At 44.5% G+C, this 27,509-nt stretch overlaps 1 protein-coding gene across 1 annotated transcript; it reads left to right on the top strand.

Annotated features, from left to right (window-relative positions):
* Positions 1-4,139: 4,139 nt before the first annotated feature.
* On the top strand, positions 4,140-26,418 carry Tmprss5 (transmembrane serine protease 5). The gene is made up of 14 exons (XM_027930744.2): positions 4,140-4,403; positions 6,165-6,224; positions 15,568-15,670; positions 15,970-16,068; positions 16,603-16,725; positions 18,131-18,266; positions 18,615-18,728; positions 20,345-20,388; positions 21,053-21,215; positions 22,201-22,379; positions 24,004-24,102; positions 24,566-24,708; positions 24,965-25,117; positions 26,069-26,418. The coding sequence occupies exons 3-14, from the start codon at positions 15,574-15,576 to the stop codon at positions 26,075-26,077; spliced, it is 1,359 nt and encodes a 452-aa protein (XP_027786545.1). The 5' UTR covers positions 4,140-4,403; positions 6,165-6,224; positions 15,568-15,573; the 3' UTR covers positions 26,078-26,418.
* Positions 26,419-27,509: the final 1,091 nt, after the last annotated feature.

The following is a 27,509-nucleotide window of genomic DNA, read 5'->3' as shown; positions in this document are numbered from 1 at the left end:
GTGTATCCTGAGTTAAGACTGTGAATTCCAAGAGAGTGGAGTACTTTGTACAGTGCCCCCCCCCCCCCCCCCTGCACTCTGTGCAGTCAGCATCCATAAGACCTGGGATGCTAGATGAAAGCCAGTCTTGGAGGAGAGAGAAAAGACCAGAGAAGGGAAAAAGTGGGTATCAAAGAAGTTGTACATGGAGAAAGGGAATTTTTTTCTCTGAGTCACAAAGGGTTTTTACTCAAGTTAGTCATTAAGCATTGATTTAAAATGTTAGACAGCTTTTACTGACCTAGAGCAGAAGTTTAGGAATTTATTTTAATCAACCCCATGTGATTAATACTTTTTGCTGCTCCTTTGGTCTTAATGTTTTGTGTGTCCAGTATCGACACCACTGACTCACTGTGAAGGGAATTGTTCTTGGTCCGTATTCAACTGAGTATTTACTTCATAAGTTTGTTTTAAAAATTAATTTTAATTAGGTATATATGACAGCAGAATGCATTTTTTTCATTGTGCATAATTACAGCACAACTTTTCATTTCTTTGGTTGTACATGATGTAGCGTTGCCCCATATGTGCAATTATACATGTACCTAGGGTAATGATGTCCATCTCATTCTACCATCTTTCCTGCTCCCATATCCCTTCCCCAACCCTCCCTCCCTTTTACCCAAAGTTTCCTCCATTTTTTCCATACTCCACCCTCCATTGTGAATCAGAGAGAACATTTGGCCTTTGATTTTTTTGGACTTGGCTTACTTCTCTTAATAAGTTTAAGATTTTAGGCAAAAAATTGACTGGTTCCCAAAGTAAATTGCTTTTAAACAAAGTGAAAAACTGCTTTAAATAATAAGAAATTGGCAGGGGTGGGGAGACCATTTATAGTATGTAAATTATAAACTTTACATTTTATCTCTGAGCCTGAGAAATAGTCCAGAAACAATGGATGGTTCTTTATAGGTTTAGAAATTATTTCCTAGAATACAGCTTGGGTTCTTTGTTGTCTGAATATTTGCACAAGGGAAGTGTTGTGCTCCCTTCTGGGAATGCTTGCTTCTGCATGGAGAAGAGAGTGCCACTTGTTTGTCCTTCTCTCTCTTGCTGCCATGCTGTGGTTACAGGGAGATTGTGGCACAGGGATAGAAAGAGACTATTTTTTTGTTTTGAGGATTATGGTGTACAAGTTGCTGGTCAAGTTCTCAAGTTTATCTATACAAACTAAAGCCATTAATTCTGAATTTGGGGCATTTGGAGCAAAGTTTTGAGGTAGGTTGGCAGTTGAGTTGTATCTTGAAGCCTCAATAGTTTTCTAATTAAAGAAACACGAGGGAAGAACATTCTAGGCTGAGAGCATGGCCCAAAGATGTGGGAGTAGGTGGTCTACTTGAAGATACACTAGGGCTTTAATTGTAGTTGCAAAGTAGGACACAGAGAAGAAAGTATGTAATGAAACATGAACCCAAAAGGGTTAGTTTTGGGATTGGATGCAATCCCAAACTTTGGCACATTGGATAATTAGCTTGAAGAATTTGAGTTTGATCCTCAATAGCAATAGGGAGTCAGTGAAGGTTTATATAAAAAAAAAGAGTGTCTTGGTTTGACTTGTGTTTAAGGAGGAAAACTGGTAGCCACATGAAGGACAGTAGCATGGGAGATAGAAGGGAAGTCTAAGGTTGTGTAGAAGGTCAGGGATGACAAGATTCTGATCTAAGGGCTGGGGATGTAACTCAGTTGTAGAGCACTTGCCTAGCATGAGTTCAATCCCCAGCATCACCAGAAAAAAATAAAAATAAAAAAAGGGGTTGGGGGAGGGAATAAAACCGATTGGCATCTACATGTGTTGATTGATTCAACAGACCTTTACTGAGCACTAACACATGCCATACATTGTGCAGTTGAGGTTATAAAGATGAAAACCTATTCTGGTCTCTACTCTTAAGGCTCTGCCCCCAGCTGAAGAATAGACACAGATCAGCCCTCACCATGTACCATGATGTGGTACTTGCTCTACCGAAGGTGATCTGCAGTGCAGGGGCTGCCTGGGTCATTGAGGAACTTTTAACCTAGGTCTAAAAAATGGTGGCAAGCTGATCAAGTCTTTGGGTCACTTATTAAAAATGGTTGCTTTGGGGATGAAGACCAATCTTTACTGTGGCTCTAAAGGCTCTGCCTGACCTGGCCCCACATTCCTCCAGCCTCTACTCAGGTCATCTCTTTTTTGCATTCCTGCTCCAAGTTCTTTCAGTCCCTTGAAGGCACTACACTCTCTTTTGCCACTCTGTTGCTTTTGTCTGGCATGCACTCTATCCTCCCAGATCCTAGCTGAATGCCTTTCTTGGGGAAATCTTTCCTGAGTCCTGAGACTCAGTCACATCTGTGGTACATGATGTCAGTATACTGCCTCTTTTTCATGGTACTTCATCAGAGTTACAAATTTGCATTTTACATGGTCCTTTGATTTATGTATGTCTCCTTCTAGATAGTCAACTCTTTGGAGGAGGAATTTTATCTGACTTTGTTCACCACTTTGTCCTCAGTGTTTGCACAGCATCTGGCCCATCATATATCCTTAATAAATATTTATTGATTTGAAGTGACTGGATTAAAATCATTAAAGAGGGAAAGGCATTTCAAGAATAGGGAACAGTGTGAGCAAAGGTACTATGGTTTATTCTGGGACTGTTCTAGGTATAAAAGTGGCTGAATAAGGAAGGGGGCTAAAGGGGAGGGAAAAAAATGAATCTAGAGAAGTATGTTGGATAAACTTGGAAAGAACTTCTGTGCCATGCTAACACCACCATGTTCTTCACCTATCATCAGAAAATGTAGTTGAATTTTTGGCTACACCAAGCTGTCTGTGACTCTTTGAGGGCAGAGGTTCTGCCTGTCTTGTTTATTTACATTAGTGAATCTAGAACAGTATCTGGTAGAGACTAATAAACTCTTTCTGTATGAATGAATGAGAAGATGGAGAATGCTTTTGTTGTGGAAACTATGGGGAGAATCATGGAGATTTTTAAATGTATTTAAGTTTGCTCTTGGAGCTGTTACTTTGTCAGCAAGGTGCCAAAAAAGAAAGGGTTTGCTTTCATTTATTTTATTCTTTCATATTGATGGTTGAAATTCTGGATTTTCTTGAAAGGGATGATGGTACAGATTGATTAGAATGTAATGGACTAGTGGTAGGAGATCAGTTGGGTAGTTATAGTAATAGTGGGGATGATGCTAATGGACAGGGAGGGTGGTGACAGACTCTAAGAGGGGGTAAATTTGAGAGCTATCCAATTTGAGTTACTGGATGGAAGGTGAGGACATAGAAGCAGATAAATATGACACCAAGATACTAATAATTTCTAGTTGTTAAGGTGTATTATCGATAAAGAAAAGGGAGATAATAAGCAAACAAACATATTCCTGAACACCCTCCCTACTCCTTCTGTTCCCCAAAACCTAGCCAAGTTAAGGGAACAATGAACAATTCTGGGCCAAAAATATATAATCTTGGAATGCACTGGTTTTCTTTCTTTTCTTTGGTACCAGGAATTGAACCAGGTGTGCTTAATTACTGAGCCACATCCTCAGCCTTTTAAAGTAGTTTATAGACAGGGTCTTGCTAAGTTTCTTGGGCCTTGCTAAATTGCTGAGGCTGGCTTTGAATTCATGATCCTCCTACCTCAGTCTCCTGAGTCACTGGGATTACAGGTGTGTGCCACCGCACCCAGCAGGACATTGGCTTTCTTTTATGCACACTGCAAATGAGGGCAAGTTAGTGTCATCTGTGGAAAGCTACTTTCTTGCATGTACACAGGACAGTTACTTGCTCCTTGGGATGCTGTCAGACAAGTAAATTAAGCAAGCTAATGCTGATGATGTCACTGTTTCAGCAGCCTAACTTATAAAACCTCTCTGAGTTGGGATGGTACGGAACTGAGGGCACTGTGGAAAGGATACATGTCACTTGTTGAGCTGTCCATCACTGGACAAACATGTGAGGGAGAGGCGGTGCTGCTTGGCAGGCACCATGAGGGACAGAAGTGCAATCAGCCTGTCACCACTGAACTCTTAGTATTCTTGGAGCAGTCACTGATCTCAGTATCTCTCTCTCTTTATTTTTTTAACATTTATTTTTCAGTATTAGGTGGACACAATATCTTTATTTTATTTTTATGTGGTGCCGAGAATTGAACCCAGTGCCTCATGCATGCTAGGCAAGCCTGCTACCACTTGAGCCACATCCCCAGCTCCCCTCTCTCTCTTTTTAAAAATATTTTTAGTTGTAGATGGACACAATACCTTTAATTAATTAATTTACTTATTTTTATGTGGTGCTAAGGATTGAACCCAGTGCCTCACACCTGCCAGGCAAGGACTCTACCACTGAGCTACAACCCCAGCTCTGTCACTGATCTCTTGTAAGTTTTCCTCAGCAAACCATATGTCTCTCCTATGTTGTCTCTGGGCACTTTCTTTAGCCTGTCTGCAATATATCCCACTGCCCTGCTACAATAGAGCTATGAACTAGACCCCAAGAAAAGCTAAAGTTTTTGCCAATGAATGTTTTGGGGAAGAGAAAGGATGGACAGGGGAGAAAGTTTGAGTGAGCTCTTCTTCTAGGCACTTCAGAGCCCTTCTGAGGAGGTTATCATCCTTCACACTTAGGTAGTCCCTACTCAACTTTGGTTAGAACAATGAGGAAGAAGAGAGTGCCAACCCCTAGATTTAAGCATAGGAACTTTTACTATGAACTGCTCCCAGCAGCAGGGTTTCAATGTTGTCACTGCATTGACATTGTAGAACTCGGCTCTACCTCAACCCACATGGTCCATTTCTCCAACCTCCCCTCTCAGGTCATTCCCACTGGTATGCATATTTGTCTCCACAACTGGTTTATAAACTCTTGAAAGCAGAGACTGTAATGTATTCATTTCTGCCAAGTCTTAATCTAATTCTTGAGAGTAGAAAGTTGGCAGTACCTTGTTTTAATCATTATTTTGTAGTCTTCAGTGACCTCTTTCCACTTTCATTGTTCAGATTAATAGAGATTAGAATCTATATAACAATGGCTTTGAGTTATCCTTATCAGAATTCAAGGAGTTTTGTAAAGCTACTCCTGGAATGATTATGCCATAGCTAGCCTGATGGCAGTCGGTGGCCAAAATCAGGGGCTGGGTTTGGGAGAATACTGGCTGCCAAGTATAAAAGTGGCCTGAGCTCTTCCTCTTAAGCCAGCCTTCTTGAGGGATAATCTAGCTGAAAGGGGCAGAAGAGGACTGAACAGGACAAGAACTAAGCTGCTATGCCCAAGAGTCAGCAGATTCACATGGTCAGGGGCCTGGGCCAACTCTGGATGAACAGGAGGATGGCAAGGTGAGGCCAAGCAGGACAGTCCTGATCACCTTCAGTCAGGTACAGAGGTGAGCTGCATCAAGCATCACAGCATCAGTTTGGAGCAGAGAGATTTTTTTGTTTTTTGTTTTTCTTCCCCCAAAACTTATTTTCCTGACTTAAAAACAACTGAACTTTATTTTCTCACTGTTCTGAAGGCTGGAAGTCGCGATTATGGTATTAGCAGGGTTGATTTCATTCTGGGACATCTCCTTTGTTTACATATGGCCTTCTCCCTGGTTCAAATTTTCTCTTCTTATAAGGACATCCACTATATTGGATTAGGCCTCACCTTAAAGTCTTTATTTTAACTAAATGAACTCTTAAAAGAATTTTATCTCTGGCTGGGGTTGTGGCTCAGTGGTAGAGCGCTCGCCTAGCATGTTGGAGATGCTGGGTTTGATCCTCAGCACCACATAAAAATAAATAAATAAAATAAAGGTATTGTGTCCAACTACAATTAAAAAATGTATTTAAAAAAAAAGAATTTTATCTTCCCAAACAGCTATATTCTAATATACTGGATGTTAGGACTTCAATATATGAATTTGGAAAGGCACATTTCATCTTATAACAACACCATAGAATGCTTCTAAGACAATAATAGCTTGCATCCTCTAGCTGCCTAGCTATTTTTTCTTCAGTTCTAATTGGCAAGAACTTAGTTTTATAATACATTTTATTATGTTATACATACATTTATTTGTTATTATTTAATAGTGGCAGATGTAATAGTGGCAATAATTTAATAGTGGCAAATGTAACTCACCTCCTTTTCTTATTTACAGATTGTACCCAGAGTACATACTAAGAGCTCTCACCTCAAGGTCCCTAGAGGACCCGTACAGGTAATGGTGTCACTAACAATGACCGGGTAGAAACTGTGACTATTTTGTGTGCGAGGCATTACATAAGAAAATTATAAACTGAGACTGTGATGGACACCTATTTGGGAACAGAGACCTTCTTGCTTTTCTTTTATTTTTGTATTTTTTATTGGTGTATTATAATTATACATAATGATGGGGTTCATTGTTATATTTGTACATGTACACAATGTAACAATATAATTTGGCCAATATTACCCAGTATTTCTCTTTTCCCTTCTCTGGTCTCTTTCCTCTAATCTACTGATCTCCCTTCAATGTTCATGAGATTTCCAACTTCCTCACCCTGTTACCCATAACCTTTCTTTTCCTTTTTCTAAGTAGAAAGGTTTTTGATGCTAAACAGAAAATTTTCTAATATGTTCTACTTGGGCACCATCCAGGTCACCTTAGAAAGGGGGCAGGCTCTCACACTCATAGATTGCTGGTGGGACTGCAAATTGATGCAGCCAATATGGAAAGCAGTATGGAAATTCTTAAAAAACTTGGAATGGAACCATCATTTGACCCAGCTTTCCCACTCCTTGGTCTATATCCAAAGGACTTAAAAATAGCATACTACAGTGATGCAGGACATCAATGTCTATAGCAGCACAGTTCACAATAGCCAAACTGTGGAACAAACCTAAATGCCCTTCAATAGATGAATGGACAAAAAAACTATGGTATATATACACAGTGGAATATCATGCAGCAATAAAAGAGAATAAAATTATGGCATTTGCAGGTAAATGGATGGAGTTAGAGAATATCATGCTAAGTGAAGTAAACCAATTCCCAAGAACCAAAAACTGAATGTTTTCTCTGATAAGTGGATGTTAATCCATAATGGGGGGGGGTGATATGGGATGACTGGAGGAACTTTGGATTGGCCAAAGTGGGGGCAGGAGGCAGCATGGGGATGGGAAAGATGGTATAATGAGACAGACATCATTACCCTAGGTGCAAATATGATTGCATGAATGGCGTGACCCTATTTCATGTACAACCAGAGAAGGGAAAAATTGTGCTCCATTTGTGTATGATGAATCCAACAGCATTCTGCTGTCATGCATAACTGATTAGAACAAATACAAAATTAAAAAGAAGGGGGCAGGCTCTCTTAAGAATATGCAGGGTTTCCCAATATTTGGGCTTCATCAGGTAGAGATTCTATTGATTGATTCTCTCTTCCCCATGTATGAGCCTTATTTTCTTCTTCGTTTGTGTATCTTATAATTTCTTGTTGAAAACTGGGTGTTAAATAATGTAATATAGCAACTCTGAAAGTCAGATTCTTCCCTTTCCCTGGGATTTGTTGTTACTGCTGTTGCTCATTTATTTAGTGACTTTCAAAACGAATTCTGTGAAATCTGTATTCTTTGTCCTGTATGGTTCCTGAAGTCTCAACTTAATGCAGGCACTGACTGAACAGAGAATGTCCTCACGCTTGGAACTAATAAGTCTCCCAGGCTTTGTAGAGAGGCTCTGTATGTATGTTGGTGCATGCCTTCAGCGTTCACACAGGAAGTTTACTACTTCACTTTAGCCTTCCTACTCATCTCCAGGTGAGACAGAGGTGATAATTTAGGACCTTACGTCTTTCTTGCACATGTACACACCACTGGGCATGTGTAAAATCCTATGCAAATGTTATGGTTTGAGTATGAGTTGTTCCTCCAAACTTCTTGTGTTAATGTGGGAGTGTTCAGAAGGGAAATTATTGGATTGTGAGGCTATAACCTAATCAGTCCACCCAAATTTGAATGGACATAGTGGTAACTATAGGCAGGTGGGCATGACTGGAGGAGGTGGGTCAATGTGGGTCCAGCCTCAGTGCCCTTTAAGGGTTCATTCTCTGCAGCCTCTTTTCCTTGTTCTTTTGGCTTTCCAGCTGCCATGAACAGAGAAGATCTTTAGCACTATGAGGTCTTGTCTCATCTTGAACCTAGAACAGTGGAGTTGGCCCACCATGGACTAAACCTTTGAAACTGAGCCAGAGTAAACTTTCCTCCTCTAAGTTATTTTTGTCAAATATTTTCGCCATAGCAACGAAAAGCTGACTAACATAGAAATTGGTATCAAGAAATGGGGTCAATGGAAAAGTTTGGAGAGGCAGGCGGGAAAAGCCTGAGAATATTGTAAGCAGAACTTAGTGGGTGATTCTTGGAGCTCAGAAGAATGGAATACTGATAGGAATGTGGACTGTGCTCATGAGGTTATAGAAGGAAATAAAGATTCTATTAGGAATTGGACTAGAGTGCCGCAGTCTGGCTGGGCACAAAATCACGAGCCATTCAAGCAGGAACAAACTTTATTTTTGAAACTGCCGCCAATGCCCCGAACGCTCCCGGGAAGATTGCTGACCGACCCACGCGGCTTCTCCCGGGTCCCAACAGGAAGTCCCTCCTCCGGAATTTCCTCCTACCGCACTTCCCCAACCAATGGGAACTCTCCAGGAGTCCCGTAGCAGGCCGAGGTGAACAGCAGGAGTCCAATATCCATATGAATGCAAATCTTACCATAATCATATCATCTCAATGGCTTGCTGGCATCACCTTTCAACCCAAAATGCCATGCATCATATTACTTGGCTGTGGCTCTTAGCACTAGAGGACATTTGTGTTACATTCTGGCAAAGAACTTGTCTTCATTTTGCCATGTCCTGAGATTTTCAGGGAGGCTGAATTTTAAAGTTATTGGCTCATTAATCTGGTGGTAAACATTTTAAGGCAGCATAGTATTCAGTCACTGGTATTGATTTTGTTGTCTTTTAGCCAGATTTACTGTGAGAATTGGGAGAGAAAGAAGATCTGAAGGATTTTAAAAACTTTCAGTTTGTCCAGAATAGGACAAATAGTAATACTAGGGCCATGGTTGTTAAGGAGATCATAGCCACTGAAGTGATGCTAAGTACTTTACACAGAGACAATAAGAAAGATGGCTTGAGGGCATCTCAGGAACTTCCAAGACCACACCCATTGCAAAGATATGGCTATGAAAGGGAAAATGCTTTTGAGAAGAAAGCCTGGGGACACCCTTCCTGTAGGGGCTAGGAATTTGTTTCACTGTGCTCAACTGTGCAGGTACTCAGAGACTGCTGCAGCCACAATTCCAAGGGGTACAGCAACTCTGTGACTTTGGCATCATCCATGTAGCACTGGTTCTGTAGGAATGCTGGATGATGGAGTTGAAGGGGTTATAGATGCTTCCACTGAGATTTCAAAGGAAGGCCTGGGAGGCCCAGTAAAGTGTAGCAGGGTTGGAATCCCTGTGGGTTTCCTCTGAGAGAGTGATACATGAAGTTGTGAAGGTAAAGCCAAGGCTGGAATGAAGACCTCTGAAATTAAGAAATGCCACTAATGTGGACTGTCCACTGAGAAAAGCCATTGGCTGGGAAGAAAGCCAGGCTAAAAGAAAACCACAGGCACTGCAACTGGCAAGGTCAAAGGGGTGGGACTGCCCAAGCCCTTTGGAAAGCACATGTCTCTTGCCATGTATCCTGGCTGTTGTACATGGAGTTATAGGACCTGTGTGCCATGCTGGGTTTTGGTCTTGCTTTGGTCACATCCCTTCTTTCTATGACTCTATTTCTCCTTTTGGAATGGGAATGTTTACTCTATGCCACTGTATATTGGATATATGTAATCTGTTTTTTAATTTTAGAGGGGATTATAATCAAGAGTTTACTTTGAGTCTCAGATGAGACTTTGGACTGTGACTTTTGAGCAATGCTGGAACCATTAACCCTATGGGACTCTTGGAGATGAACTAAGTGCATTTTGAATTGTGAGATGGACACAAGCTCTTGGGGGCCAGGGGTGGAATGTTATGATCTAGATATGTAATGTCCCCCCAAAGTTCCTGTGTTAATGCAAGAATTTTGGAGGTAAAATAATTATATTTTGAGAACTATAACCTAATTAGTCCATCTTTGTTTGAGTTAACTGGGTGATAACTATAGGAATATGGGGCATGGCTGGAGGAGGTGGGTCACTGGGGGAAGTACTGTGAGGGTTCATCTTCCCTGAAATCCCTTCCTCTCCCTCTCTGCTTCCTGGGCCACCATGTCCTGAGCAGCTTCCCTGCAACATGCCCTTCTGCCATAACATGCTGCCTTACCTTGGGCCCAAAGCAATGGAGTTGGCCCACCTTGTATTAAATCTCTGAAACCACCAACCAAATCAAACTTTTGCTCCTGTAAGCTTTCTTATCAGGTGTCTTGTTCACAGTGATGAAAAGCTGACTAACACAACATATGGGCTTTCTAGATTCCCAGATATTTATTGGAGCTATTGAAAGCTGCTTATTGGCATCTCCTTCATCAGATTTTTCTTTTGAGTATTTTAGGTTGACTACTGTTTGGCTCAACTATTATCCACTTCCCATGTCAGCTATGAAATCCAATAGTTGTCGCCAATTGTTTTCAACAGGTGCCCTTAGGTAAAACAGCTTTTCAAGTAGGGCAAACACCAAGTCAGCTTAAATAAAGACAGTCTTGCAAATGGGATCTTCCAGGGAACCACTGGATAGGTCAAATTGTGAGAACTCTCTGGAATGAGGTTTTGAAGGATATCTAAGCCTTTTCTACCCATTTTTGTGGCTACCAGACTGCTATTTTCTATCATAATTGTGGGATGTTGGTTTTCAAGGCTAATGCAGAATTGAAGTGAGGGGGATGGAATTAGAACAAATTAAAATGCACAAAGCTGACTGTTCTTACCGAGATTATGTTGCCTTTTTTTTTTTTTTTTAATAAACACTTCCCAGGTTGCTGTGAGCTTTTGGTTAGTTTCCAGAGTCTTGAAAAAATTGATTCTGACAATTTCTTTGCTAGTTTTTTTCACTGCTTTAATGGAGGAGAGAATTTTCAGAGGTCTTTACTCTGTCATTTTCATTGACATCACCTGAGATATGTTTGAAATGCCCTTTTCTGTGATTGTTTTCTCATTTCTCAAAACTCAGTTCAAATGTCTCCTCCATTGTGAAGCCCTCTGGGCAAAAGATTCAGCTATTCCTCTATTCTCCTATACCTCTGTGTTCAGGCCTCGGTAATTTCACTTTTCACAAATAGCAGTTATTTATATCTGTTCCTGTCTCTCCTTTTAGCATGCTAGCTCCACGCCTGTGACTATTCATCCCTCATGCCAGGCTCCTTCCTGACACAGTTTGTAGACTGAAGAGCATTGCCCTAGGTGACCTCAGAACCTAACCAGGGGATTTTCAGCAATGGCCACCATTCCTCTCCTACATCTATAGTTCAGCTGACCTCCCTCTCTTGTTGTATTGTGTGCAAAGAGCTCTGTGTGCTGGCCATAAGCTCAGAGGACATACTAAGTGTATGGGGAACAGAGAGAGCAAAAAGGGAAAATAAAGCCTGTGTGGATGAGTTTCAACAGTGTTAATAATAATACTAGACACCAAGATAAGAGCGTTATATTCAATATCATATAATTCTATCAATGTTGTTAGGTACTATTACCCTAATTTTATAGGTGAGGTCATTAAGGGAAATGGGAGATGAAACGATGAAAGCTTGACTCAGAAGCCCATATTCTTAGCCATTCCATATGAGGGCTCTATGAGAGGAAGATTGGAGGAGAGGAAGCCACACCAGCCTTTCCCTTCCCTGGGACTGTCCCACTTCCTTGTCTAATGGGATGTGGTTTCCAGGTGTGTTCAGACCAGCCTGGGCTCAGCTGGGATATCTTATATTTTGAAACAAGGTAGCACTGAGGATTCTTATAATAACTGGCTCCTAGGGCAGATAGGGTGGAGAGGCTCCTCTTCCTAGTGTTAAGGTAAGAGGTATAGCCCTGAGGAGAAAGATCCCTCATCTTCATTGCAACAACTCCAACCTACGTGTTACAAGAGAAGAGAGTTAAGAGGAAGTTCCTAGGGGAGAAAACAGGAGGTTGTCCATGCAGGGCCCTGCTAGGGGCCCTGCTAGTTCAGCCCCCGCAACAGAGCTGCTAGAGGAGGCACTTTCCACCAGCCAAAAGAGGGGGAGAGAGAAGTTGGAGCAGAGATAGCACATGTGGGTCAATGGCACTGATGTAAGGTGACATCCCCAGACTGCTAGAAAAACCAAACCACACAGAAGTGAGATGTAATCCAGAGGGCTCAGAAACATTTCAACGAATGCTAATATCAGTCGCTCTCAGCAGGACAGTCCTGTCAGCAGGAAGGGGGAATTGTGTTAGCATGCATGGGGCACACTTTTTGGCACAAGGGACCTGGTTGCTAAGCAACAATAGTTGGCCTCCCCTCCTCCCCATAACCTTTTTCTGTTTCTGAGCTTCCAGTTAGCAGATGGGAGGGGCTGGGGCTGCCCAGCCCAGCCCAGCCCTTGGCCCCCTTCCCTACAACAAGGGATCTATTCATGGGTCCTGAGCAGAGCTTATTGTCTCTCTGGTGCGTATCTGTGTGTGTGTGTGTGTGTGTGTAGGGGGGACAAAGGGAAGGGCCATGTGTAAACCAGGGAGACTTCATCCTCCAACCAAGCAGGCTGGGCTATTTAATCAATGCTGACACAAGGACAGGAGCAGAACCCTGCCTAGCAGACCCTGAAGGCTTATATCAGTGCCAGTGACCCACATGGTAAGACTATGTCTCTGTGCCATCCCCTGCCCTGGTCTTTTTCTTTCTTTTTCCTGCCTTTGGGACTCTAGGCTGGTGAAAAGAGCCTGCTTGGGCAGCTCTGGTACAGGGGCTGAGTCCTAGCAAGGGCCCTTTAGGGATAACCCCCTGTTTTCTCCCTAGGAACTGCATTTTATTCTCTTTTCTTGTCCTCCATAGGCCTAGTGAAGTGCTTTGCACATAGGTGATATTTAGCAAATCATTATTACATTGAACTCCCACTTCCAAAGAGGACTAAGAGGTCCTGTACTATGAAAGACCATGTTTTAAGGCCACCACATAAGCTTGGGTAGGTGGAATTTGAGGTAGGGCAATACCTAAGGTGAGGCTAGTTTGTTCATAGATTGGGTTTAAAGCCTAGCTCCCTGGATACTGAAACAGGAGGAAAGGCTGGGCAGGCCCTGAAATTCTTTCTAGAGCAGGCCCTACCTCTCTGCTCTGAGGGACATCAGCTCAAAAGAAGCTCCATAGAAGAATCTAAAACCTCATATGCCCACACTATTGCCTTCTCGGCTGCCTTTTCCAAGCCTGCTGTCCTTCAACCTCATTACCTGGGCCCTGTGAGTGTCATCTCTAAGCACAGAAGGAGTGTGTGTGTGGTAGGGTGCAAATCATGGCCAGTGTTTCTCCTGGAGAAGCTACTGCTTCTGGTGGGAGATCCAGTCTTACAGGTCCTGGCTGTGATTGGTGTAGGGACAGGGAGGTGGGCTGGTACCTCACTTCATAGGAAGGTGTTGGACTGCTGGCCCATGTGTGAGCTGAGCTGGTGTGGATGCTCGTGGGTTCCAGGAAATTGTTTTCAGACCATTTGGAGTTAGCTGTCCTGGGTGAGTCTGACAAAGGCCTTCTGTACCATAGTCAGAGGACCAGGAAAGCCAGTTCAATGAACCATAAAGGCAGGAGTAAAGAGGGTTTTAGTGAGAAAAGTGCATTTCATTCAACACATGAAAATCACATCTAGGCCAATGATGTTTTGCAGTCATGTTTCAGGCTGTGAAACAGTGGAAACAACCAATGGAAACAAACTGTGTGTTGACAGAGACAGATCTGCAGGGCAGATGTGTCACTCCCACTATAAGAGGTCTTATCTACTCTACTGATAAGTTCCTGGAGGAAGGATCCGAAGCTTATATGTATTCCTTATTCATATTAATATAGTTCACATTTGCATTGTGCTTTATAATTTATAAAGCCATTTCAATCACATTTTCTTGTTTTCCCTTCCTTTCTTTCTTCCTTGTTTCCTCCTATGTACTTTATCTAAGTTCTCCTTTTGTGCCAAAAGGGGACCAAGAAGTCCTCTTATACACAGGCCCTGAGATACATAGCCGAATGAGGAAGGAAAGAGAAAGAAGCAGCATACAGGGCCACAATAGGTGCTGTAGGAGTTGAGGAAAACTCCCTACTACGTTGAGTCCTGAAGGGTTAGTAGGAGTCAGCTTCCTGGGGAAGGGGACAGCAGGTGCAAAGTCTCTGTGGTGTGAGAGTGCCTCAAGGTGCTTGGGAATGGCATATTTATCAGCATGTCCCTGAGCTGGGCTGTGGAGGGACTTAGTGGGGGAAATAAGGAAGGGTAAGATCATAGATGGACCTATGGAGTTTGGATTGGTCCCAAGGCTGCAAAGATTCAGTGGTACTTTAAAGATGGGTATCTCCGTGCTTGCTTTGCTTTTTAGAGTAATTTTGCAGGTTACTCTGGCTCTGTAGTATAGAGAATAACAGAGGGAGATAAGATACTAGAGAAAGGAGATTACTCAATAGCAAGTATTACATTCTATAAATGAGAAAATTGAATCTCATTTATTTGGTGACATAGCCTGAGTTTTCCCAGTTCACATAATAGGTTATAGACCTTACTTTGAACTGTTTTTTTTCCCCTAAGATTTTATGTTTTGTTTCTCTTCTTCATGGCTCAAGAGTCTCAGACACACATATGACTTATTCTGCACTATGCTTTCTTGTGTATCTTGGCATACTCAGTCCTCTTTGCCTGGACTACCTAATGCCTATATAGTTCAAGTCCTGTTCATCCATGAGGGCCTCTTTTTCTAGGAAGCCCCTCTTGATTTCATCAGTGTCAGTGGTAGTTTAGTTGAAGTTTTCTTGGGTCACTTAACACATTCCACTTTGTTTTTATGACATCTTTGGGACAGTATTGCAGATATTTTGAGGCAGTGGTGAAGTGGTTCATGCTTACTTATCCTGAACTCCCTACAGTATCCCCCATAGTGACCTGTGCACTTGGGCTAAATAATATTTTCTGAATGAATGAAGGGAAGGGTGGGTATAGGTAGGAGAGACTTCTTTCCCTCTGAGATAGAAAGAATGAAGGAAGGTAGGATCTTGAAGCCTGGACTGGGATATTGAGGGACCATCAGCCTTGATGCTCATGGGAGATAAGACCAGGGAGAGGTTAATCAGGAGTGTGGGCTTTGGAGTGACTAAGTCTGAATTCAAGTCTTCACTCTGATACTCAGGCTACGTGAGAGTAAGATGGGTGAAGTTAAGGCCTCAAGGAGTGCCAAGAGGTCCTGCAGGGAACACATAGGGAGACCCCAAGGGGATAAAAGTTTGTAGGCAGCAGCAGGAGCACGGTCAAGATTAGAGTGTACACTTGGAGTGGGCTGAGGCTTTTCTCTGCAGACTTTGATGTCGGGATCCTGGGATCTGACAACTATTTCCCCAGAGCCTGATGCTGGATGATCAAGTACCTATGGAGGTTCAGTGTGCAGAGGAGGGCCCAGCACCTGCGATCTCCAGAGCAGAGCCGGGAGACCAGCCACAGCCCAGTAGGCCTGACTGGGGAATGACAGTGAAGGGTAATCCTCTTATATTATCTTTCTTCTCCTTGGGTCAACCCTATATGATTGATGGTGAGAGAGTGTCCACTCTTTATCCCCTATTTGCTTTTGCTTTCTATTTCCCATTGGGGAATTGAGTGGGACCTGGGGTTTCAGGGATCAGGGCATTGCACTTACCCATTCCAGGTTCAGGGAGCCGGGGTGGGCTCCTGCTGGAGTTTGGTGTGTGGAGTAAGGTTGGCTGGCAGGAGCTGAGAACCCAGAGAGCCCTCTGTCCTCCTCCACAGTCTCCAAGGTGGGGCGCTGGTGCTCTGTGCGACGTGGCTGTGTGGTGCTGGGAGCCCTGGGACTGCTGGCTGGTGCAGGTGTCGGCTCATGGCTCCTGGGTCAGTGCTGGGTCCCTTCTGTGGTCTTGAAGGGACAAAGACAGGATCTGGGGGAAAGTGGAAGGGAGAAGCAAGTGTTGAGCAGGCATTATAAGCAAGCAGCTGAGATGAGCACCTTTCTCAACTGCTCTGTATAGACAGTAAGAAGAGAAGGGGTGAATGCAACAGAATGGATTTAGGCTCCATGTAGAGAAGAATGTTTAGTCTTACTGTGAGAAGTAGTGTCCTGAGTTACCTGAGGATGATTCAGGGCAGCCCTAATCAGGCTTTTTCTAGAAGTCTTTTCCATGAGAAAGAAAGAGACAGACAGAGAAAGACAAAGAGAAAGACAGAGAGACAGAGACAGAGCATTGTGCCTCTCCTCTGAAGATTGGGTAGGGGGCACCTAAAGGCAGGTGGTGGAGAAGGAGTCCCCAGGTCCAGGTCTGCCTCTGCAGCAAGAGTGTCTTGTCCTGTGCCTTGACCCCCTCTCTTGGAAATTTGTTCCTTTGCCTCAGCTCTTCTCTGTGACTCTCTTTTTGTTCTTCTCTAAAGTACTGTATCTGTGGCCAGCTGCCTCTCAGCCCATTTCTGGGACCTTGCAGGATGAGGAGATGATGTTGAACTGCTCAGTGGCCAGCAATGAGGAAGTTCTGCTCCCTTCAATTCCCAAAGCAGGTGGGCCACACTCACGAGTGTAAAAGATATCCCCTCTCCTCTCAGCCCAGGGTCCTTTACATCTCTAGGATCCCCCCTCCCAGGAGCAGGAGGACCCAAATGAAGGGCTGTCAGTTCACTGCTATCATTTGCCTCTCCCTCCTCTAATGTGAGGGTGGTGATAGGTCTACCTAGCAGACCCTGAATCAGAATAAAAAAAAAGGTTGGGGATGTGATCCATGGTTAGGCACAACTAGGTTCAATCCCCGGTACGTACTTACACACACACACACACATATTTATATCTAAAAATATGCATAAAGCTACAAGCTAATATATAAAAAGAGCTTAGTTCAGAGCCTGTGCAGTCTGCTTAGGTTGCCATAACAAAGTGCCATGGACTGGGTGGCTTAAACCACAATTAATTTTCTTAGTGTTATGCTCAAGATAGGCCAAAGGGGTGAGAGGGAAGGGAGAGGACATGGGGGTAGAAAAGAAGGTGGAATGAGATGGACATTATTACCCTAAGTACATGTATGAAGACATGAATGGTGTGAATATACTTTGTATACAACCAGAGATATGAAAAATTATGCTGTATATGTGTAATACAAATTGTATTGCATTCTGTTGTCATATATAATAAATTAAAATAAAAAATTTTAAAAAAAGTTTTCTTATAATTCTGGAGGCTAGAAGTTCAAATGCAAGGTGTTAAAAATTTGTTTTTTAGTAGTAGATGGCTGCCTTCTTACTGTGTCCTCTGGGGACCTTTCTTCTATTTGCTAGGACACAGAGAGAGAAAGTAAGCAACCATATGCTTGCTGTCTCTTTCTGTTCTTAAGAGGATACCAGCCCCATCAGATCAGACACCACCCTGGTGACCTCATTTAATTTTAATTACATTATTCAAGGCCCTATCTCCAATTACAGTCACATTGGGAGTGAGGCAGGAATCAGGGGTGGGGGGTGGGGCGGGGCACATTTCAGTCCTTAACAGCTTGATAAAAGCAGACACTCAATAAATGATAACTATTATTGTCATGAGGTTTGAAATCTGAAGACCTGGACTTAAGTCCTGTGTCCATCTCTTGCTCATTCTGTGATTTTGGACAAGTTGCTTTACCTCTGTGCCTTATTTCCCTTTGCAGAATTGGAGGGTGGTAATAGTCATTGCATACAGCTGCCTTGATGAGTGATGCATGGAGCACCTTCCAAAGCACACAGTTAAACACAAAATGGAAAAATCTCAACAAATAGGGTTATATTATTTTTAGGATTGGCTTGACACATGGGGGAACAGGGAGACTGACATGGGGTGACTTGGATGACCACTGAGGCTTCTTCTGGTCCCACAGAGCTCCAGGTCCTCTTCTTCCTGTCCTATCCCTATCCCTGGGATATTGTTTTCATGCTGTGGTTTCAGTGTCTTTCAGAATAAATAGTGGGGACTTCTTGCTGGAAGTGAAGGTGAGAGCACGTCCAGCCTGGCTCTTGGTCTGCCATGAGGGCTGGAACCCTGCCCTGGGTATGAGGATCTGCCAGAGCCTTGGGCATCTCAGGTAACAAGAGCAGGATTTGGAGCCTGGGGAGGTGGAGGGCTACCTGGAGTTGGACACCTCCATTTTCCTGTCACCATCAAAGCACTCAGCAAATAGCAAGTGGTCTTTCTGATCATCTTCTAGCCTCTGGGCATGATGGTGCCCCAGCTATTTCTCTCCTTTGAGTACTGCTGCTTTTCTTCTGTTTTCTTTTAGCCTCACAGCTTTTTAACAAAAATAACTCTCAGAAGAAATCATTGTCTTAGTCATTACACTAGTTGAGTGTCTTGTGCACATTCTAGTTGTGATTAACCAGTATCTTTCCCACTGCAGTTTAAAGCTCATTTCCTCCCATTCTGTTCTGCCAAGACTCATTCACCATAAGGGAGTCAACCTGTCTGACACCATGCTCAACAGCTCCCAGAAGTTTGCTCGGCTCTCTCCTAGTCTGGAGGGCCTTCTGAAGGAGGTGTGGCAGCTCAGGTAGGGCTTCTGAGGTTAGGTGAGTGGGGCCCTTTACTTCCTGGTGGGCAGTCCAGAAAAATCTTCTTTCAGGGGAGACGGTGGTGAGGTCATTGGCAGTATAAGGAGGAGAGCAGAGGAATGTTTTCCAGTCAGAAATTACAAACCCAGTTCACATGGGCCCTGCTCATTACAGTGGCCATATGTTATTTGTCTCTCACAAGAAATGAAGGGCTGGTTGTTGTTATCTCAGGACTTGGAATGTTGCTCTTATCCCCTTTTACTGAGTCTCAGTGAGGTTAAAAAGTCTTGTCCAAGGTCTCATAACCGATAAATAGCTAGGCCAAGTCTTGAAACCAGGCCTCTCTCTAAGCTGAGTGATCTCTCAATGCTGCCACTTTATATTTATATAACTCTGGAATCTTTTGGAGAAAGATAGTCAAGTGGTTCTAGTTAAGAGCTGCTTGGGGCCTCAAGTATGTCCAAGAAAAGAGGCTTGGGAATGGAGCAGGCTCTTCCCCAAACCCTCAGGATGGGTTGGTGTGATTTGGCACAAGCTGAGAGGACTTTGTCCCTGCCTGGGCTTCCTCAAGCTGCCCAGAAATTTCCTGGGCTGGAGGGGTGGGTTCCCTTTCACTGCTCTGAAGCCTTCTCATCCTTGCCCTGCTTCTCATCTTTGTGCTTTGGGGCCCCTTCTGCCTAGCTCCTTCCCAAGGGGTCATCCCCAGGAATATACTGGAGGTAGAAGGCCCGACCAAGTCTTTGTCTTAGATTCCTGAATGGTCAAGTGGATGTGGGAATGGGACTGATTCCTCTAGGAGAGCAGATGGGTGGCTGTAGGTTTGGAAAATTAGAATCTAAGAAGACTAGGCCTTGGGCTGCAGGAGGAAAGAGATGAGTAAGGAAAGAGATGAGCACTGGGTCAAAAAGGAATTGAGGCTTATCCTAAGAGAGACAGATGCTGGGTGTGATGGTGTACACCTGTAATCCCACTTGGGAGCTGAGACAGGAGGATCGAGAGTTCAAAGCCAGCCTCAGCAACTTAGCAAGGCCCTAAGCAACTCAGTGAGATAAAATACAAAATAGGGCTGGTGATATGGCTCAGTGGTTGAGTGCCCCTGAGTTCAGTCCCTGGTACCCCCCCACCACACACACACACTCCCCCCCCACCCCAAAGAGAGAAGCAGGAAAGAGGAGAGCAAAAATACAAATATGCAGACCTGGGACAGAAAACAGTGAACCTGGAAAGGAGCACAGGGAAAAAGGCTCTATTCACTCATCCACTCAATATCCATTCATTTACCCACTGAATATATGTTTATTCAGGGCCTTTTAGTGGAAACAGCTGGATTTTCTCATCTATAAATAACCACATTTGTAAATTTGGGCCCTGACCAGATGGATCCTTAAGGACCTTGAAAGCTTTCTGTTACCCTCTGGAAGACCTGGCCTACTGTGTGCTGTTGTCCTGAGAACTGCTTACAAGGTGTTTGGGTGGAGGCAGGAAGAGAAGGGTGGTGTTCTTCAGGCCTTCTACATGACAGCCCTAAGAACTGTTTACCACCCCCCCTCCATGCCTGGGGCATGTGTGGCCTCGGGTTGGCCCTGTCCAACTTCTTGCTGCTGCCTTTTTGCAGGGACAACTGTACTTCTGGTCAAGTTGTTTCCCTCAAATGCTCTGGTGAGTCATGTCCTGGACCTAGGAAAATGGGTGAGAGAAAGGAGTTTCCCTGCTCTGCTGAGTATGGAGTATGGAAGAGCCTTGTAGAGAGGCTCAGTTGGGTCTGAGTGGTCCTTGCCCATGTGCTCATCCATATGCTGGGCTCCTTCTCACAGGTGAAGTCTGCCCAAACAAAGCCCCTTTAGTTCTCTGTTATGTCCCCAACCAGGTACCGTGCTGGCTAATCATGTTTCTATTTCACTACTCCACTCTATCTTGGCCTCTGGCATTCACTGCCCCTTTCTTCTGAAGAACCTGAAAGGTGGAATTGTTATTGGCTGCTGAGAAATTTGTTAGTAGTTTCAGGAGACTAAGGGTGGGTAGTGAATTAGGGTCCAAACGGGAAACAGTCTGGGTCCTTTCACCTCTCGTCCCACCCATCTATCCACATATCCATTGGACTTCTACACATTTATCCATACTTTGACCTCTACTGTGGAATCAACATAAGGGCTCCATAGATCCCACAAACACCATCCCTTCTGTCAGAAAGCCCACAGATGGGTAATCAACATTCCTATCTTCCTATTCCCCCTACTTAGGACCAGGAATAATAAATGAGCTGTTCACACTGGCTCTCAGGCACTTGGCTTTCTCTTTCTGGCTTACCCTTCTCTGTTGGCAGAGTGCGGCACAAGGCCTCTGGCTTCCCGGATAGTTGGTGGGCATGCTGTAGCTCTTGGGCGCTGGCCATGGCAGGCCAGTGTGACCCTTGGCTCCCGACACACATGTGGGGGTTCTGTACTGGCGCCCCACTGGGTGGTGACTGCTGCGCACTGCATACACAGGCAAGTCTTGGGGGCTGATGGGGAGGTGAGGATCTCAGTTACCTTTTCTGTTTGTCCTGTATAAAGTGTCCTGTACAATTGCTGCCTCCAGGTGTCCATTCTAAGTGGGCAAGGGTGGTATTCTCCCTGTCAGTGTCAAATTCAGCTCTGCACAAACAACAGTAGTCAAAGACTGGTTCTTTATATTCACACAGTTTTTAAGTTTCTAAGATGCTTTTGCATTCATTGCACTCTGCTTCTTAATGTTTATTACCACTGTAATTAAATCGTTTTTCATGTAATTACTAATTGAATGTCTTTCTCCACCTTTTAGATTGGAAGCTCCAGGAGAGCAGGGACTCTTGGTCTCATTGGTCTAAGAATCTAAAAAGACTCTTGGTCTAAAAATCCCTTTGTAGATTTCTCCACTGCTGTGTCCTCAGTGACTAGAACATTCCCTGGAATATAATAGATGCTTAATCAATATTAGTTGGAGGGATGAACAAATGAATGATGAATGGATGAGTTCTTTGAGTCTCTTCTCTTGGTGGCAGGCAAGTCAGAGAGTATAAACTTAATTTTATGGGGAAAATGTTGCTAGGGAGGGAAGAACCTCCCTCAGGTCACACACAGTGTGACAGGTCTGAGGGAAGTTTTTTGACATAGGTTGGAGTTTTCATATCTTACAAGGCCTTCCAACATTAAGCCTGAAGGGTGATTATACAGGAGAGAGGGAGCAATTGGTGGTTGCAGATGACCTGTAGTATCTTGTTTCTCTGTCCATCAGTCATTAAGCACCTGTTAGGCACCTACTGCATGTCCAGTGTCTTGCCAGCTGCTAGGGTGATAATAAGAGGCATGATCCTTGGGTCCCAGGAACTTGGAGGTTTGTGACAGTGGTCCCCTCTAATGACCTCTCTGGCCAACTTCCTCCACTCACTACCTTACTTATGTCTACCTTCTCTAACTCTTCCTTCCATGGGCTCAGCATGGTCTCTTTGTGCAGTTTCAGGTTGTTCCGCCTGTCCAGCTGGCGGGTTCATGCAGGACTGGTCAGCCATAGCACCATTAAGCCACACCAGGGGGCTATGGTGGAGAAAATCATCTCCCACCCCCTCTACAGTGCTCAAAGTCATGACTATGATGTTGCCCTTCTGCGTCTTCGGATACCACTCAACTTCTCAGGTGAGAGACCCCGGCCCTGGGACTACCAGGCTAGGAATGTAGTGAGAGAGGAACAGGGACTGGGTGGCAGGAGAGGCTAGCTGATTTCTAGGGTATCCTCCTAGCACTGTAAACTAAAAAGTACACCATTCACTTTGGATCATAGTGACTTTTGCAATATTTGAAGTTGTTCCAATTCTTGAACAGGCTCTTTCGGGGACAAAAATTCAGGCCCTCTTCATAGAAGGTCATGCTGATTGAATTTGCTTTGATGTCCCAAGCAGGGTTTCACAGGTGCCTCATTCAACAATAGACTGCTCTACCCCTGTTCCCAGACTGGTCCAAAGTCCCAACCATTTTGTGAAATGTTGGAGTTAAAGAAATTTACTTCTCCAAATATCCTTTCTCTCAGTCTTTGTAACAAACCTGGCAAGTAGATGAAATGTATATACAGACAAAGACATTGATGCTCAGGGAAGGAAGTAACTTTTTTAAGGTCGTGTGACAAACTTCTGCCTTCAAAGCCAGGACTCCTCTTGACAAAGCACCTGCCATAGAAGAGTGAGCCCAGGCTGCAGTTGTTCCAGCTGCTGTTCCCCTGAACATGCACCTGCATGTGGACACTCTGCTACAAACACACACTTACAGAAAAACACACATGTGTGCACTGGGTTACATGCACAGACACACCTGTGCATTCACACTTTCTCATGCACAGACATGCTTACCCCATCTGTTTGTGTGCACTCACATGCCCACGCTTACTTGTGCACACACAAACTTATGCACTCAGCACTCCTCTTTCCCATCACTATCCACTTGGATTTCTCAAACAACAGTGGTTGCTATACGCATTTCACAAATCTTATCACATATGTGTACTATTGCTCAAATAGTTAATGTTTCTAAATTAACTTACATAAATATATTTTAAAGAGAAAACTACCTGATTGGAGAACCTATGTAACTATAGTAAATAGGTAGTAACTATAAAAATATGTACTGTGAAAACAAACTGATAAGTAAGTTCTAGGTTGCTGGAGTCCTCTGTAGGGGTTGTTGGGCCAGGGCCTGCTCTCCTCTGTTCAGTGGGAGATTGACAACATTGAGAGAAGTACAAACTAGCACCAGACAGAGTCTTTCTCCTTGATTCAATAAGAGGTACTGAAAGAGAATTGAAAAGGAAATAGTTCTCTCCCCAAATGAGTGAGTGTTTATGAAATGGCATGTCTATATTCTATCTAAAATCATGTTTGGCTCCACCTATAGGATGTGTCATATACTTTTGGAAATACTTCTCTAGGGATCAGATACCCTAGGGAAAGCCAAAACTGGGTTCTTGCTAAAAATTTTGTACCCAGGGCCAGAAGGTGTTTCCATTCTCCCTCAGTCCCCAGGTGGAGGTAGAAAGCAAGTGCATTGCCTACCTCTAGAGGGCGCCATGCACAACGCAGTTTACACATTGTTTCTTAAAAAGAGTCCTTCCCAGGGTGGGACTGTGCCCAGCCTGGACAGCCCTACATGAAGCCTGGTGGAGGCAAGGCACCAGGACTGTTGAGAAGGGGGATAAGGAGGATCTTTGCTCAGCCTCTGCTGGAGGGAAGCCGAGCCTGAATCGGGACCAGGACCTTGTGCCTCTCCACAGACACTGTGGGCGCTGTGTGCTTGCCAGCTGAGGAACAGCATTTTCCAAGTGGCTCGCAGTGCTGGGTGTCTGGCTGGGGCCACACCGACCCCAGCCATAGTGAGTCAATTCCAAGGGCCCTCAGTGCAAAAGGGGTGGGATGAGGCATCGTTCTCCAAGGGGAGGCACACCATTTTCCCTGGCCACATGGCAGTTCCAGCCCTCATTTCCCCTGGCACCACCAGTGGCCAGTCCTGGGGGATCCAGTCTTCCCTGGCTGGGCTTTTCTGGGGAGAACAAGCACTGATGTTTTCCCTAAGCCCAGAACCTTTTACCCCCATCCCCTTGTCCCAGGAGTGCCATGGCCTCGGCATTTGGTATATGTGTGAGTTCTCCTCCTCCTCTCCTCATTTCCAGACCCTAAATCTTCTAAACCCCAGCACCCTGTTGTGGTCCACAACTCCTGTCCTTGGCTCCCCTTTTTGAATCTCCATGCCTCTGGGACTACTAACTCTTTCCCTCTTGCTGCTCTGTCTTCTGGCCTTGCTTGGTATCCTACAGCTTTTCTTGGTGTCTCCCGCAGCCTACAGCTCAGACACCCTGCAGGATACAGTGGTGCCCCTGCTCAGCACCCAGCTCTGCAACAGCTCCTGCATATACAGTGGGGCCCTCACCCCTCGCATGATGTGTGCTGGCTACCTGGACGGGAGGGCTGACGCATGCCAGGTGTGGCCTGTGGTGGAGGGAGGGGACAGGGACCTGCTGCAGCTTGGTCCCTGGTCTGCCTATGTTGGTAGCATGAGACAGACTCTAGGAGGAATGCTCATGCTAAGGGATTATGGAGGGGGAGGCCAGCAGGTATCCTAGCAGGAAGCAGGGAGGCCTGGGAAGGAGACCCCCATTCTTCATGGGGATCTGGTTCTCCTCCACCAGGAAGGTCTGACTGTCTGTTTCTCTGTGTCTCCATGCCTGGATACCTCAGGGAGACAGCGGAGGACCCTTAGTTTGCCCAGATGGGGGCAAGTGGCACCTCGTGGGTGTGGTCAGCTGGGGACGTGGTTGTGCAGAGCCCAATCACCCAGGTGTCTACGCCAAGGTGGCTGAGTTCCTGGACTGGATCCACGAAACTGTGCAAGTGAGTGTGGGGGCAGTGATGGGGTGTGAGGCTTCTAAAGGACCTGCCCCTGGACACTGTGAATCTCACCCCATAAGCCTTGGCCCTGCTGAGGGAAGGAGAGGGGACTAGGGAATGTTCTCCAGAATGTAAGGAAGAAGTAGTGATATTTATAACATGGAATCCATTGGATTTCTATTAATTTAAGCATTAACTGGGTAAGAATAGACTTGAGTTTGCAACCTAGGTCTGCCCTTTCCTGGGTGACCTTTGGCAAGTTCCTACCCTTGGTGAACCTCAGTGTCTTGGTCATAGCCATCCTGGCTATGTTATATGCTACTCTGATGATTAAGTGGGATGAGACCTGTCAATGCCTGTATAGTGCTAGGCTTAGGGTAAGTGATCCAGAGTATTATTAATGTAGTTATAAGTTATTGTTATTCATCCCTAGTCCCTAAATCAGTTATAAGTGACTGCATTGCTTATACTATGGAGAAACTCAAGACTTAGCTGAATTTCTAATTAACCTAATTAAACTCTTGCGAGACACTAGGCTTCATCTATTCAGTGAGGGGGCCATATTCAATAGTGTATTTCAAAGCATAGTATTTGTGTTAAGTACAATGGCAAGGGTGTGATAATGGAAATCATCTTTCTCTGAGGTTAGGCATAGAAGCAGGTGGTAGATAATATATTTTAGAGTGTCAGGGGATGTATGGATCCATCCTCTCATTCAAATCTTCCAAAATTTCTAGAGCCCCAGGTATTTTTAGTCTCCTCTGATAGAAGTGGAAATCAAGGTTCTGAATTGTTAAGTGATTTACTAAGATAAAAGTCACTTGGCTAGTGTGTAGTGGAGCATGCTGGGAATCCAGCCTATTCCTCTTTTGGTTCAGGACTCTCTGTGCTAAGTCCCATTGTTTGCTGCAACTTCACGCACATTGGTGTCATGTCTCCTGTGCTCTTTGGCAGGTTCACTAGCTGGAGAAGAAGCAGCCTCCATGGATGGATGCAGGAGTGAATCTCCTACCACTGTACACATGACCATCACCACCCACAGGCCAGCAGCTGGGCCACCCGGCCTCTCCCCTCAGACCCTGATTTCTAGTCCCTCTTTCTCATCAAAGCAGCTCCAAGACAGGAGAGAGGCTGGAGTTGGATTGGGAATGATGTGGGGAGCTGGGGGCTGAGGAGGTTACGGTGAGAGATAGAAGAAGCTACTGGAAGCAGCTGGGGGCCTGTCCTTTTGCCCTGTCCTCTCTTCAGCTCCTGTTTGCATATTTGGGGAGGATTCTCAGGGGTTCTCCTAGTCCTGCCTTCTCCCTGTGCCCTCAGGTGGGCTAAGTGCCTCCCTAGAGGAGTGCCTAGCTCAGGAGCTCCTGGGAAGAGAGGATCAAAGCTGGATAGCCCAGTTATAAGCCCATGGGAGTCAGGATCCTCCCCCCTCCTCTGTTGTCTCACCTGTTCTTATCTAGCTCTGGCAGGTCCTGCATGGGGCAGAGACACTGTAAAACAAGGAGGTTGGAATTGGAAAATAGCGTATGGTTTTAAAATGATAGTCTGTGAACTGGTTCAAAGAGTTATGTTATTAAATTGAAGTTATGTTTGGCCCTTGGTCTGGATTTTCCCCAGCCCCCTGATTTGTAAATTATGGGATAGAAATACAGTTTTGCTCTCATATATTTTCTTTACTTCCTTCTTTCCTCCTCCTCTTCCTCTTCTTCCTCTTCCTCCTCCTTCTCCTTCTCCTTCTCCTTCTTTTTTTCTCCCCTTCCCCCTACCGCCCACCCTCTCTCTTTGTACTGGGTTGTATCCAGGGGCACTTTACCATGGAGCTACATTCCCAGTCCTTTTTATTTTAAATTTTGAGACAGGGTTTCACTAAGTTGTCCAGGCTGGCCTTGAACTTGTACCTCCTGTCTTAGCTTCCTGAGTCACTGATATTACAAATGCGTGCCACTATGCTGGGCTCATACATAGTTTCTGAAGCTTTGGTATTGACTTCTGTTCATCTACTCCAGAATTTTGGCAGGTGCCTAATTTTTAAAAAAATTTTTTAGTTTTATTTTTTAGTTGTTGATAGACCTTTATTTATATGTGGTGCTGAGAATCAAACCCAGTGCCTCACACATGCCAGGCAAGTGCACTACCGCTGAGCCCCAGTCCCAGCCCCCTAATTTTTAAATTCTTTAAATTTGTTAAATCTACATCATGCTCTATAGTGAAAAATTCCAACTGTCCAGGGTCTCTGCAGCTTTGAGTCTGATAATACTTAAGTTGGTGCTCTCTTAGGGAAGGTTTGGCTTCCCTTCAGGTTCCATCTCTCTTCCTTAGCTCTTGTTTCAGAATTCAGCCTTTTGGCTTGGGGAGATCTCTTTCTGAGTTTATGCCCAGTTAGCATTTTCCTGGCAAA

Source organism: Marmota flaviventris, chromosome 9, assembly GCF_047511675.1.
Source record: "Marmota flaviventris isolate mMarFla1 chromosome 9, mMarFla1.hap1, whole genome shotgun sequence".
In the NCBI taxonomy this organism is placed as follows: Eukaryota; Metazoa; Chordata; class Mammalia; order Rodentia; family Sciuridae; genus Marmota; species Marmota flaviventris.
The sequence above is the reverse complement of the archived record's forward strand: the minus strand, read 5'-3'. Positions and strand labels throughout refer to the sequence as shown.